The sequence below is a fragment of the Dermacentor variabilis genome, chromosome 4, assembly GCF_050947875.1.
Source record: "Dermacentor variabilis isolate Ectoservices chromosome 4, ASM5094787v1, whole genome shotgun sequence".
Classification (NCBI taxonomy): Eukaryota; Metazoa; Arthropoda; class Arachnida; order Ixodida; family Ixodidae; genus Dermacentor; species Dermacentor variabilis.
The window spans coordinates 43,796,837-43,811,917 of record NC_134571.1 but is presented as its reverse complement, the minus strand read 5'-3'; the positions used below and the strand labels follow the sequence as shown (position 1 = coordinate 43,811,917).

At 45.6% G+C, this 15,081-nt stretch overlaps 1 protein-coding gene across 10 annotated transcripts in view; it reads left to right on the top strand.

The window, feature by feature from the left end:
- The window catches only part of pds5 (cohesin associated factor B pds5), an 82,145-nt gene that overhangs the window by 54,178 nt on the left and 12,886 nt on the right, over window positions 1-15,081 (top strand). For 9 of the 10 annotated variants that reach the window (XM_075688833.1, XM_075688835.1, XM_075688834.1 and 6 more), the window contains exons 23-25: window positions 1,637-1,821; window positions 3,597-3,737; window positions 13,217-13,273. In XM_075688833.1, coding sequence (XP_075544948.1) covers window positions 1,637-1,821; window positions 3,597-3,737; window positions 13,217-13,273 — 383 coding nt within the window. Of the gene's footprint in view, window positions 1-1,636; window positions 1,822-3,596; window positions 3,738-4,514; window positions 4,985-13,216; window positions 13,274-15,081 lie in introns of those variants that run through there. The other variant, XM_075688837.1, reaches the window with a different exon arrangement.

Genomic DNA, 15,081 nt, shown 5'->3' with positions numbered 1-15,081 from the left:
AGAGTGGGCACGTGAAAGCGTCTTTCCAAAATGCCCTTTTAATAAGACTGTAAACCTAGGCTGTACTCAAGGAGTGCAAATATAAACTTGTGGAAGCCGCAAAAGAAGACAACCATGCACCTTGGGCCGCGTGGGCTCCACTTGCTCAGCATGCATTGGAATCTCATGCTGCAATGCTTCACAATTCATAGATGTAGACTGCAGTTGAGTCTGTCATATTCTTTAGGGACTTTGGCTTGTATATTTTCCCAATTAGTATGTTTTTTCTCGCATTTTTTCGTAATAGGTTTCAACCAGCTTCTGCTGTACACAGAAAGTTAAGAGTCATCTAGAAGCCTCTGTGCTCGTAAAGCATGCCAGCATCAATTTTATATACAGTTGGACTTCTATGTAATGAACTTCAATGTAACGAAATTCTCGATATAACGAAGTATTTAACTTTTCATAACCTCTTGGCCATAGAACACCATGTATTTAGAACCTCAATATAATGAAGTGTGTTTGTATGCGATTTCAGTATAACTGCCACCGCAGAGGAATATTGAGACAGTAAATAGAAACTTCCGCGGACGCAGATGGTCAAATGATAGAGTTACAAGCGGCGGCTTACAAACGTACCTCTCAAATCGTGCATGGCACGACAAAAGAGACTGCTGAAGTGGTGCCACAGCATGTTCCATACATAGTCAAAGTGCACCCGGTGCACTGTGTGCTTTAGGTGCGAGTTAAAGTGTGTGTGAGTGACAAAATAAAGATGGTGACTTCACGAGTGACGCCTTCCCACACAAGCAAAGGGAAAGTGAGGGAGGGGAGCAAGCTTGCGGTAACGCGATCAAGCTTGTACGAGGGTGTGGGGAGGGGGCGGAGTGGGGGGGTAAGTTGGCGCACGTCTTGGCCATGGCTGCGCGCGGCTGAGTGCTTACGCAGCTGCGCACCCTGCTTTAGAGATTATCTGCCGTGTGTGCGAGGAGTGGGCGTGCCAAGATGGTGTGGCACCATTTTTAAGGCATCCTTCCACGCATTTACTATTGGAATTTGCATAATCTGGAGTTTCGGTGACGACCCTGTTGGAGTGAGAGGCAGGCAAAGCATTCACTTCCCACTGCCGGCACTTTTCCTGATAACGTCGTCACAGTGCAGGCGACACTATCAGCCGTAGGGGCCGGAGTGCATGCGAAAGCATGCCTAGCTTTGTTTAATTCGTACCTCCGATGTGAAGATATCACCAACGTTTGTGGCATGAAACTGTATCATTGATCGCTGACTCCCAAATTTATCAAAATGAATTCTTTTCTCACTTAAATTTGCTTTTCTCGATTGCCTGACAGTTTGGCAAGTTCTGCGGTCCCTTGCTATGTAAGAAAAATTCATCGGCAACTGTACTTATTTGCATAAAAGGTCAAATTTCTATACAATGAAGTTTAGATGTAATGAAGCAAATTGCCAATTTTATATACTTCGTTAATAGATGTTTAACTTTACTGTTGCATGGTGTTATTCCCACTATGGCCATAGGTGCACTATGAGGGCTTCTGTGACAAATTGTACTAACACAAGGGTATTGAAAAGTATTGTCATGTTATTAACAGCATGTTGGTCTTTTGGCTATTCACATTAACTGTGCATGCCTGTGCAGAACACAGGCGTGGACCTGGCAGCGTTTGGACGGACACGTCCACGAGGAGCTCTGCGGCGAGTATCGCGGAGGCCTCGGCCTGTGGCCAGCGGAAATATACAGCTGGTGCATGCAACCGAGGTTACATCAGCTGAAGAGGAAGCAGTCGACGAGGTCATGGCTGTTGAAGAGGAGGTTCCCCTCGGGTCAGTCAGCACCGCTGCACTAAGTCATTGCAGTACCTTTCTGTTCTGTGCATAGCAAGACGAGCAGTCAGTGGTACTGAAACAGGCACCCGGGTTCTTTGAGGATCAGGGAGACACTTCTTGGATCTGCAAGCTCATCCTTCTTAGTAAAGCCTGCTCTTTTTACACGTGCATGATTATTCTAGAGAAAGCCAGAAGCACAGTGTGTGCATTTGTGTGACATATAAGCAAAGCAATTTCAAGAGTGTTTTATAGCTGCAGTAGTTTCTGTGGGTAATTGTTATTGCAGCACCTATATTCTAGATCTTGTTGTAATGCCTCCAGCATGCATTCCCTTCCTCGTTGATCTGCGAGTCCTTTGATCATACCAGAAGGTTCATAGTTTTCATCATCAAGAAGCACAAAGCTTGAACACGGGAAAGAAGTCTCTTGCCAAGGCATTTGGCTGGAATTAATTTAGTCTAGAAGAAATGTAATTTGCAGTGAATTGCAGTAGTGTCCAATGGCATCAATCCCCTACTCCGCAAGCTGGTGCGGCAAATATTTTATGCAGGGTCAAGTGTTTTGGTTATGCATTTTTGTTATGCCGTCAGATTATTGTGCATTTGCTCCGGTTTTCAATTAAATCTCGTGAAAAAAGCCAGTGACTTCAGTTGCTGGAAATGCTAAAATCACTGCTGCAGGTCTGTAGCTTTCTCCAAAATCTTGAAGTGCTGCTACAAAAGTACACTTTACCCTTGTATAGAACTAGGTATATGAAGGATTTTGCCAGTTTTGACCATCAGGGAAACTTCAGCGTCACTGGAACTGCCGCAGTAACCCTGCCAGTGGTAATGGCGTAGTAGTGCTGCTCAACTCGAGTTCACGGGTTCGATCCCAGCCACTGCGACCGTATCTTAATGGGGCCAAAATGCAAAAACACTTCTGTAGTTAGATTTAGGTGCACGTTGAAGAGCCTCAGGTAGTCAAAATTTATCCAAAGAATCCTCACTACTCATAATACTACTACTCACCACTCATGATCAGATTGCGCTTTATGCACGTAAAATTTCGAACTTCCATGCGTTTTCTTCAATGTCGCTGGCCCTTACATTTCACTGTCGCTTGTCTTGAATGCAAGGTATGGTGGAGTCTAATTACTGTGGGAAATCGGCAGGCTGTATTGGCATTACGGCTCAGGCATGACAGTTGTGCATGCACTAGGAATGTGGCAGACTCTGTTCAGGGGCAAGGAACCACTGCACTTCAACATGTGGGGTCCTAAATATGGCCATGAAATGCAGCCTTGAAAAGGAACAGCTGTTCGCATGCAAGAGAATGTAGAGGTTACCGTGACGAAGAGAACCCACTTGGGCACTTCTAGCTCGCTGTCACACGTTACCGATCCAGAGCACTTGGAATAGGACTCCGAAAGCACGAGAAGGCCAAATTCTAATGTCATGCATAGTTGTCCAGCAAAACATTTCAGCTGGTCTCCATTTCTCACTTTGAAAACAGTGCCATGCATGCAGGGTTTCCTGTGGGGCTGAACACTCCTTGAAACTTGCATATCTGCATCCATTCAAGTGCACAATTTTCATTTGCTATTTCTGATGTGAAGCAGCTTGTCAGGCAAGCAGATATAAAGGCATTGCTATGTAGTTGCCTATTGCAATTTTTCATCACGGACCCACTAGTTCCTCCTTCGGGTAGCAAATGGTGTGAAGCCAATGTGAGCGCAAATCTAGTGTTCTTCTTCGTGCAATAAGAGGTTAATTCTGACACTGCACATGCAGGATGGAAGTCAGCAGTGCAGAGGAGAGCAGCAACAGCCCTTCATCAGCAGCAGTTGTCAACCTCCGGGCCTTGCGGCCTACCCGCCGGGATCGTGCAGCCTTGTCTGAGCAGCAGCAGTCAGATCCCAGCCAATCCAAACGGTCAGTCTCGAATTCTCTCCTTCCTTCTGCAACTCTTGCTCTGTGCATTTATTTGTTTGTTTGTTTACTTGTTCATTCATTCATTCATTCATTCATGTTCATAGTCTCGCGGTCTGAAAGTGTTTCAGAGAGGAGTGGAGAAACATTAGGGACAGCATTTATGAAAGTGGCAGTGCCATTGATGGCAGCAATGAAAGGGAGAAAATGGTTACATTCACGGCTGGTTAAAGGAGAAGAAATGAAGATATGTATTAGTGCAACACATGGCAACCCACTTTGATGTGATGAGCTCTCATGGGTCATCTTCTCTTCTGGTAAAAAGAACAGTAGAATCTCATTAATTTAATCTCCCAAGGGGATCGGAAATTCAATCAAATAAAATGGAGTTCAAACTAAGGAGAGCTACAATAAGCTAAGTGCACTCGGCAAACTAAGGCAAGCACACACACTCCGGTTCGGTCTCTGCTTCCCAGGCCTCTTTCCTCGTCATTTTTACAGCACGCAACATTACAGTAGTTAGTGACACATCAAACCTGAGCCAAAGGTGACGGTTTGTCCAAAAAAGCGGTGCCTGGGAGTGAGAAAACGTTTATGAAATAACCGTGCAAGGTATTGGGGTTCAAATTCACAGTAGTTTTGCTCTAATCGAATACAGTAGAATCTCGTTAAAGCATTTTGGGGGAAACAAATGCTAACCAGATAATTTTACAATCACAAGTCACGAAGTGAATTAACAGACTTAATTGCTTAACTTGACCATTGCACAAATCGTTACAGCAAAAGACGTCAACACGCACCGAGTTGAAAAGGGGTTGAGTGACCTGAAACCCGCATTGTCGTTGTTGCGGGCTTCGGCATGCTTTCAAAGCATACCAAAGCATTCCAGCCTGGGTCAGCTACTCCATCACCGGCGGCACATGGTGTAACTGAGCACGGCCACATGGGCCCCACCTTGAAAGCTGTCTGCAGTGGGTGCAGAGTCTAGGCTTGCTGAGGGCCGATGGTTTTGTGTGCACTGTGTTCTTGGCACTTAGTTCACGTTGAAGCAAAACGCAGCATGAAAGGCAATTCGCTCGCTGCTGCTGCCGCTTTTCCTCATGCCATTACTTTGACAGCGAGTGTCCGCAGTCATCAAATAAAATGTTTTCATGTTTGGCTGTGCACTCTTGATGCCACACTTGTTAATCTAGTTAATAAGCAAATGTTTACAATTTTATACAGCCAATAAATATACTATCCTTACTTCATGTACCTGTCTAATAATATGCTATCGCAACCAATGCTTTGCCTTGCGGGTGAAACTACGACGTTTTCTTATTTTTGTGGTAGCGGAGAGAAAGCGTGTTATATGATGTTAGATGAAAGCTCAGATGTGCATGTGGAGTTGGTGGCCCCCAAGCGACCCGAGACACACATTGTTTTTCTCTACGAAACCGAAGCAATATCGACCAGGTGGGTGACGCTGGAAAACGATGCCCACGGTGCCACCTGTTAAGAGCATGCAGTGCGCTTCCAACGGCACTATGTCACACACGCTGTTGGAAGCGCACTGCATGCTCTTAACAGGTGGCACCGTGTCACTATGTCACACACGCTGTGGAAGAAGAAGAAGAAGCGCCGAGCAGTGCAGACGTGGAAGCATCGGCTCGGTTTCTTTTTCCATGCTCCGCTCGCCAATTTTGAGAGTGCAACGAAAAGAAGCATACCACTGGATCCGCGAAGCGACGGCGAATCTACTGACACCAAGATTCGAGGTGGGGCTTGTTTCTTCACAATTTTACGGAACGTTTTCTGCTCCTTAGTGAGGAGTAGGGCCTTTGTTGGAGCTAGTAAGCCCACCTGACCGCAGCCATAGCAGATACAAACATGGAAGATGAAGATTTTGCTGGAAATTAAGGAAACAATGATCAGGACGATTACGGCTGGCAAGTAGTGGCTGGCCGAAGATCACAAGCTAGCACAAAGGCTGTGGATGAGGAGAGCACATTGCCACATAATCAGCGAGAGCATGGAGTCAAGGGAACCGCCATCGGTGGAATGGTCAAGAATCAGATTATAAAAGCTTCGAGGATGCCTCAACTGCCGGAGGAGCACAGAAAGATTATTATACGACCTCGAGGAGGGCTCAATTTGAACAAGGTGAGCACCACCACGATTGGTTCCTCAGTCATCGAGGCGTCCGGCCTAACGGAAGAGGAGGCCCGTGAAGATGTTGTCTCCCCGAACTTCACTCAAAATATCATCGTAGTCAGCATACCTAAGCCCGAACATGCTGCGAAGTACGTTAGAATCAAGTCATTCAAGATTATGGAAGCGGAATACGAGGCAAATGGATACGAAGCGGCACCACATGCCACATGCAAAGGCGTCATCCAAAGAGTGGACATCAGAGACTCGCAAGCTATGATAACAAGAAACATCATGCATGACTTGAAGCCGCTTGCGCTGGCTGCGAAGCGCATCAAGACATCGGGATCGGTCATTGTACTTTTCGATGGACTCAAAGTGCCCAATTTTGTCAGGTACGGATCCACACTAGTGAGATGCTACCTCTACAGGAAGAAATTCGACGTCTGCTTCACCTGCGGAAGGGTCGGGCACCGCTCTGATGTGTGTCCAACACCTGACTTTGTTCAGTGCAGGAGATGTGGAACTCGCAACCCAGGAGATGAACATGTGTGTGTACCTAAGTGTAAATTTTGTGAAGGTGATCACCCTACCGGCGACAAGTTTTGTAAGCAAAGATTTCAAATCCCTTATGTTGTACGACTTCGTCGAAGAGAGCGCAACAGGACTCGGTCGTCAACAGGAGTGCAGTCGGAAGCGCAACAGCTGGCGCCCAACCATCGCCCCGAGGACAGGGAGCACTCACGCTCCAGGAGTCGCACCAGATCCAGCCATCGTTCACTATCCAGGAACAGAAAACACTCCAAGTCAAGGGAAGCGCAGGTGTGCTTCGTGCAAAGGGACTCAATACCTGGCGAGAAGAAGACACCAGGAACCACTTGGGCTGACAACGTAAAAGGTATGGCGAGAGTTGCTGGGGGCGCCTCGGCTGCTGTAGGTGATGACAATGATGCCAGAATAGAGAAATTAATTAAAGAAGTAACTTCTTTAAGAAAAGCTAATGAAGAATTGACCAGGCAGGTAGCAGAGCTTCGTAAAAAAGAGCAGTCGACACCTGCTAGAGTAGAGATAGATATACCTGTAAGCAAAACCAGCGATCCAGGAGAATCCAGCTCTCCTGCCCCTAAAGAGAGGGTGGTGAGTTCCAAGGATGAGTCAGTCTTCTCAGCCCTCAGTGAAATAAAAGATGCAATTAAAGCGATAAGAGAGACAGTGGAAGCAACCAACTTTAAAGTGGACAAATTGTGGAAATGGAGGCTAACGGCGGAGAAAAGACTTGGGGAAATTGAGACGCGAGGGGATGACAACGATGAGTATCTGCCATCGGAGGCGGATAGTATAAGTCCATTCCTGGATTGTCGGGGGCCATCACAAAGAGGAAAGTAGCGGGTAATAGAAAGGCAGCCTTACCTAATAACAATCGACAGTAATCATGGATTTAATGTGTGGCAATGAAATTGTCGTGGGTTCCAACACAAAAGGCAGCACTGCGACAGGTGATCAGGTCATCTGAGGCCAGGCCAAAAGTAATTATGCTGCAGGAAACCTTAGCGGACGAAATTATGCTTACTGGGTACAAAGTTATATGTAGAGACAAAAAAATGGGGAGGGGGTTGGCGACCCTCATTGACAAAAGGTTGCCATACATTGAGCATGATATTCATCTTAGACATTCCAGGTTTGAATTTATTCTAGTTGAGATAATACTTAAAAGGAACAGAGGTAAGACGCACAGCATTTTCTGTTTGAATATTTACAGCAGTCCTAACGACATGAGACAGAGGTTTAGAGCACTCTTCAACAAGGTGCTTTCGGTTGCCAAAAACTCCCCGCTCATTATTGGAGGGGACTTTAATGCTCCCTATCACACATGGGGATACACTTGGAACACAAAGAAGGGAGAGGAACTATGGAGTCTTGCCATGGATCTGGGGTTATGCTTGATTACTGATCCGGCGTATCCCACCCGTTGTAGCACGTCCACAAGCAGGGACTCCATGCCAGATCTTACTTTTGTAAACAACTCAAGAGGAGCGAATTGGGAAAATTCAAACATGGATCTCGGGAGTGATCATTATATCATACACATAACCATATGCATACCGAGACAAGAAACTAGAATCTTCAAATTCACTGATTGGGATCAATTCAGAAAAATCCGGGCGAACAGAAGGAAAATGGGGCCTCTAGATGCCGAGCAGGATCCCCTTCAGACATGGGTCATCCAGCTCAGAGAGGACGTGAAAGAGGCCACTAAAGAAATCAGGACAGACGAAAATATTGAGGCTATGGACAGCAGGCTGGCGCATCTGATTGAGGCCAAACAGTCTATATTACAGAGATGGAAAACGCAGAGACAGAAGGCTAAGCAAAAAATAGCGCAATTAAACAGAGAAATTGATGATCACTCGAAGACCCTCGTGAAGCAACAGTGGGATGAGATCTGTAATTCGGCTGATGGTAGACTCAAACACAGAGGTAGCTAGAACCTCCTCAAGCACTTGCTCAACGAGAATGAAACAAGGACAAGCAAGAGAACAGCTATATCTAAGTTGGTTCATCAGGAAAGCCAAGATAAAACACAGAAGGATATCATGGATAGTCTCGCAGCCAAATATCTCCCACTTAAACAACCAAACGAAGCAGACTAGAGCCCCGACTATACGGGAGGCATATGTGAAGAACTTGACCGTGACTTCACTGAGAGTGAAGTGAGGGCGGCTCTTCACAGTCTTAATAGTAGATTGGCGGCTGGACCTGACGGAATAACTAACAAGATATTAAGAAATCTGGATGATGAATCAATTTCTTATCTAACTGAACATTTCAATGAATGTTGGAAAAAGGGGTATACTCAGAGGAATGAAGGGTGGCCAATACTATCCTCATACCAAGTTTAGAAGAACTTGTTGTTGGGCGAGTTTGGCGCCCGTCCTTGTCCCTCGCTGTCTTTGTGGTTCGTTTGTTCGCGCAGTTAAACAATGCTCGCCTCATACCAAAGCCAAGAAAACAACTCACTCTGGACAACCTCCGTCCTATTTCCTTAACGCCATGTCTAGGCAAAGCTATGGAACATGTCATCCTAAATCGACTCACTAAATACGTTGAGCAGAACGACATCCTCCCATACAAATTGATCGGCTTTCGTCCCGGGCTGTCAACTCGGGATGCTATGCTGCTAATCAAACACCAACTTATACAGGCCAGCCCAGCGCATACGAAAGCTCTTTTGGGATTGGATGTGGAAAAAGCTTTTGATCGTATAAAGCATAAGGCAATACTTGGTGTGCTCTCAGAGATGGGGTTAGGTAAGAGACTCTTTAACATGATTAAGGACTTTCTTAGAAATCGAACTGCGCAACTCATGCTGGGTGAGCTTAAATCAGAACCTAAGAATTTGGGAAATAAGGGCACTCCACAAGGTGCTGTGCTCTCACCCATGCTATTTAATTTAGCAATGTCCAAGCTTGCAAGAAATCTGGAGAAAATTGAGGGTATACATTATGTGGTATATGCCGACGACATAACCATATGGAGTGCCAAAGGTAATGTAGGACAGACAGGGACCAGATTACAGGAAAGTTTATATGTTGTAGAGAACACACTGAAAGACATGGCGTTGAAATGCTCGGCAACCAAATCAGAACTCTTGGTCATTAAACATCGCAGAAAAGGTCACAAACCAAGAGGTTACATTCCGGAAGATGAGCCAAGAGTGTGCTTATACACTCATGAAGGATGCGCAGTCAGGCTAGTTGAAACAATCAAGGTTCTTGGGTATCACATAGACGGAAACAATGCTAACTATAGAACAATACAACATATCTCGAATAAAACAGATGAAGTCATTAGGTTACTAAGGAGAATTACCAAGAGACACAGAGGCTTAGGAGAAGACAGCGCTTTGAGGCTAATACACGCCTTTGCTCTCTGTCACTTCACTTATGTGGCTGGATTATTCAAATGGAAGCAGGCAGAACTTAACAAACTTAATGTGATGCTCAGGAAACTCGTTAAAGTAGCCCTAGGGATACCCAGTAACGCTGCAACTGACAAACTCATGAGTCTAGGGGTGCACAACACAATGGAAGAAATCGCGCAGGCCCAGCAGCTAGCGCAACACGAAAGATTGACAAAATCACGAGCTGGCAGGAACATATTACAGGCAATAGGTGCAGAACTGAATACATCAAGGAGCCCAATAGAGGCTGAAGTAGAATTAAGGACTGACATTAGGAACAAGATCAGAACCAACCCTCTGCCCAGAAACATGCATCCAGAATATAATGTCGAAAGGAGAAAGGCAAGAGCTAAAGCACTCTTGCAGGAAATAGAACAGCAGAACCAATTGGCAGCTATAGTTGATGCAGCCTGGGTGAAAGGTAAAGAAGCATATACGGCAATTGTCTCAAATTATCAAGGGAAGGTGCAAGATGCTATCACTATTTTTACCAAGGACCCCATGGTGGTGGAACAAGTGGCAATTGCTCTAGCCATCAGGTGTAATAAGTGGGCCTGCGTTTACAGTGATTCGAAATCCGCTATAAAGTGGTTTAATAAAGGCTACGTAGCTGGTGTTGCAGCTAAACCTTTTGAAAACATTGGGATTATGAGAACTGAAATCCGATGGTTTCCTGCGCATATGGGGAAAGTGGACGAGACTCGGATAAACCTCAATGAGGTTGCTTATGACTTGGCACGAGGACTTGCTAACCGTGACAGTCACAACCGAGCTCTTCACCATCAAGCCAGGGAATCTAGAGATCATTTAATAACATACAATGTCATTACCAAACACTACTATTTAGGACGCAGGCAATTCCCATTGCCACATTCAAAACTGAACAGGGCTCAAGCAGTCTCACTGCGCTTATTGCAAACAGGTACATATCCCACACCGTACACCATCAACAAAATATGTCCGGAGAGGGAGATTAAGATGTACTGCAACGATTGTAATGGCATCATTGGAATCAGACATATGCTGTCGGGGTGTCCCGCGACTCTCCCCAACCTCGTTGAAGAATGGACACAGTGGGAGAAAAGGATTCAAAGCCCATTGTTTCAGGACCAACTAAGGGCTGTCCAGAGGGCCCATGATGTCGACGAAAGGCTTGGCCTGACAGTGCCAACGTGGGAGCGGCCCGCCTTGGCTGAAGAAGCCAAGCTTCTGGACCTCATTACAATAAATGTTTTCACACACACGTGCTGTGGAACATGTAGTTGGAGATGCTTTATCGCAATAGATTAAAAATTAAATTATGGGGTTTTACGTGCCAAAACCACTTTCTGATTATGAGGCACGCCGTAGTGGAGGACTCCGGAAATTTCGACCACCTGGGGTTCTTTAACGTGCACCTAAATCTAAGTGAACGGGTGTTTTCGCATTTCGCCCCCATCGAAATGCGGCCGTCGTGGCCGGGATTCAATCCCGCGGCCTCGTGCTCAGCAGCCTAACACCACAGCCACTGAGCAACCACGGCGGGTCGCAATAGATTAGCGACAATAGTTGTGAATGTGGCATGCGACGACCCAGGAGGAGATTTGCTGTTACCAGAATAAAGAACTGAGTGTGTGCTGGCATTTTACCAATGAGACAGGTGGGCAAGTACTGTGGGGAAACTGCAGCCGTGGGCAGCTACTGTCCTCGATCGTGCACATGCCTCTTGCCTTTTCTTGTGTACATGGCATCTAGCAGCCAGAAAGCACATCATACGATCACAGTTTGGCAGTGTACTGAATGTTGGTGCTGGAAGATTGTGTTCTCTGGAAATGTATGAACTGGTAAAAAAAGAAGCAGGAATGTATTGGATAATTTTGTGTTCTTAATCGTGAGTGTTGGCATGGGGAAATCATACGTAACAAGACTATATAAACAAGGTTCTACTGTACATAGTACCTGGCCGGGACCAACTCAACAGTTCGAATTATCCGTCAATTCGAATTAAAGAGACTTTGAATTATCATGATTTCATTATATAGTAAAAAGAGGGAGGGCATATTTCTTATACAACATAGATCGCTTATAACAATTTCGTTAGAGTCGCAAGTATCCACACTGTAATTGGTACCGCGCTATAATCAAAACAACAATTTTAAATCCTTTCACACGTGCGAAACATGTAGACCAAGCTGCTGCACGTATCTGGCAATTGAAGCATGCAACTGGGATGTTTACTTTCTTTTGAATTCGCAAACATTCGAAGTTTAATGCCCGGTGACTGGCCTTTACAGACAGTCTTTGCATGAAGCAGCCATATTAAAGGAACACTAAAGCAAAACATTAAATTAGTTTAGACAGATAAAATGTTCTTAGAAAACACTGTTGTTAATTTTGAAGTAATAGGTTGATTATCAGAACAGAAAATGAATGTCGAAAGTTCAGCTGTTGAACTTCGTGCCAAATCCCTGCCGTGGCACTGCGACGTCACGAATTTCATAGTATTTTTTATTTATTTATTTATTTATTTATTTCATATTAAGGCCCCATTGGCTCAGCAAAAGTTCCTGAAACTCACCATGTTCAATCTTTGGCTCCTTTAGAACACAATCTAGTCTATATTTACCGCTAAAGAATTAACTAGGCCTTAGATGACGCTGTCTCATACAAGGGGCATACTCTCATACAGGCGTGAAGTGGCCTGAGACAACATCCTGCTATCCTGATGGGGCTGCATTTGTACCTACTTCCACTGCCTTGGCTGTCATTAATCTGAGCAATGAAGCTGGTTGCCAAAGAGCCACTTCAATGCCCCAAAGCATAGGCACTTTGATACCAAATAGTGCAGAGGAGCATGCACTACACGGACACTTGTCAGTGTGCGAAAGCTCGTGCCCATGCGCCTATGCATGCACAGATAGTGCAGGACAGATTTTACACGTCGAAGCACGGTGAAAGCACAGATATTGTCTCCAGACAAATATCTCCAAACAAAAATACAACATGGTGTCTACCAATGCAAAAATGGTGAGCTAAGTGAGCATGCACTGGCGCGCGTCTTGTAGTTTCAAACTGCCATTCCTCGCGAGGCGCAGTAAACGCAAGGCACGCGGGTGCAAGCTTTCGCACGCTGGCAAGTGTATGTGTAGTTTGGCCTTTACCCTGCTAACTTGCCAACTGCAATATTATGTAAGATAAGCTGATGTCCAAGACATGGCATCTACAATGTGTTTCCAACTCTGAGAGAGCCGTCGATGGAGCACAGATTTGGACATCACCTACTTTTGCTTTTGATCTACAGAAGGCTGTGGCTGTAAGGTGACTTGTAAGGTTACCTGGAGTAAAATTACAATTGTTGTGCTACTGGGCCAGGGTGCACCCAAAGTGCAATATATTATTTCTGTGGGCACAGGTCACGCTTGGAGCCTGGTGCAGACGATGAAGTTGAGAACTCATCTGACCAGCTCAGGTAAGCGATATTTCTTGTTTAACCAAATAGCGTGCACAGCTGCCTTATTAAAATTGTTGCTTTTATTTTCATTTCGTGTCTTTCCGTCTCTCCCTCTAGTTATTACTAGACATGCGACTGTGCATCTCCTCACTGTACAGGATAAACTTCGTAAATCAGTGTAATGTGAGCTTTTAAGTGTGGTAGTAGATCCACTGCACTATGGCGGAAGGAAAATCTGAGGAGGGGCCCTGAGGTCACTCTTTATAAAGCTTAGTGACGCTGGAAGTCGGCATTACTCTGCCATCGTGTCAGGCCAGATTCTCCTCTCTTGTTTACATTTCTCGCCTCCAGCGCACAGCCCAGGTAGCAATCTGACCGACGGTGCAACCGTAGCGTATTCCATCGTGATACGACCTATGATAAGCCCATCTGCAGTTTATGAGAACAAACACTTAGGCTGGTCATGGCTTCATCAGAATCGTTTTGTTAAATTGAACATGCTTCGGGCTGCTGACACTGGAGGTGTGAAGAGCCACAGCATGCCAACGAACATTCCAACAGAGAAGAACATGGTTACGCGCTTAAATACATTAACTGAGGTATATTCTTCTCACGGTAAGTGAAGCTTCACGGAAAGAAATCTCTGCGCTGCCAAATAGTAAGCACGTAAGTGCAGTCGACTCTCGTTGCAACGGACCATGGTAATCCAACAAAATACATCCATTTAATCTGAAGTTCGTAATATCCAAGACACCTCACTTCTGAAACTTTCGTCGCAATATCTAAACTTTGTTGCAAAGAGTGAGTGACGAACGTCTAAAGTAAATAAACAAAAGTCGCAGTTTCGCCCGAAAGGTGAAGCAGTGAGTGAATTGACCTTCATGCTGTCTCTTGTTTCAACGTAAACTAAACGTCGAAAGCTCAGCACATACAAAGCTACCTGCACTGGGCGCACATTGTCCACATCGCCGATCAGCCCACGCAGCCGCGCCGTTAACAGCAACTACCGGAGTAGAGACCCCCCTCCGTGCCTCGTGTGTGAAAGACGGTGCGCTCCCCCCCCCCCGCTTTCCTCCCACCCTCGCACACAAGATATTGAGCCGCGATCATTTGCTGACCCCACAAGTCAGTTGCCAGCTCATGTCGACACGGCAAAGGTCCGTTTTATACGCCCGATGTTGACACAAATTCTCGCTAATTTTGTCCGCTGTAGCCGATAGTCTGTTTTAGCACGGTCCATTAAAAGCAAACTTCATTGCATTTATAAAATAGGCGGAGCAACTAAGGTTGAAATATGGTCCGTTATATCCAAAAGTCTGTTGTACGCAGGTCCATTGTAACAAGCATAGACTACGTATGTGCCATCAGCCATTTGATGTGCGTGCAGGCGTACATTCTTCAGTTGAGCCTTGTTCACTCTTGTACTGCATCTGCCAATCTTCACTTCCCTGCGCCCCTTGAGCACACAGATAAGATTACTGCAGTAAAGGGTGTTCGTCCCTTTATTACTCACAGCAGCCACTTCTTTCCCATCCTTTCACGTGGCTGTTTTACGTGACACAATTGCGTCACCTGCTGTCGAAAGCAGGAACACTGCACAGCTGTCACTGATGTGCAAGGTGTTTATCGTGCAGAATCTGAAGCACAGCAGTTTGGGTCTGTGATGACATGTTAGCATGAATCCGCTGAAGACAAGAAACATATCCGCACGTCTTCCTTCATCTGAGGCGGGGTATGTGGTGTACGGCGTTGCATGCGCGCTCGTTTCACGCTTTTTACTTCGTGTCCCACCTGGCCACAACAACTGGGAGAGCACGGTCCAGGTA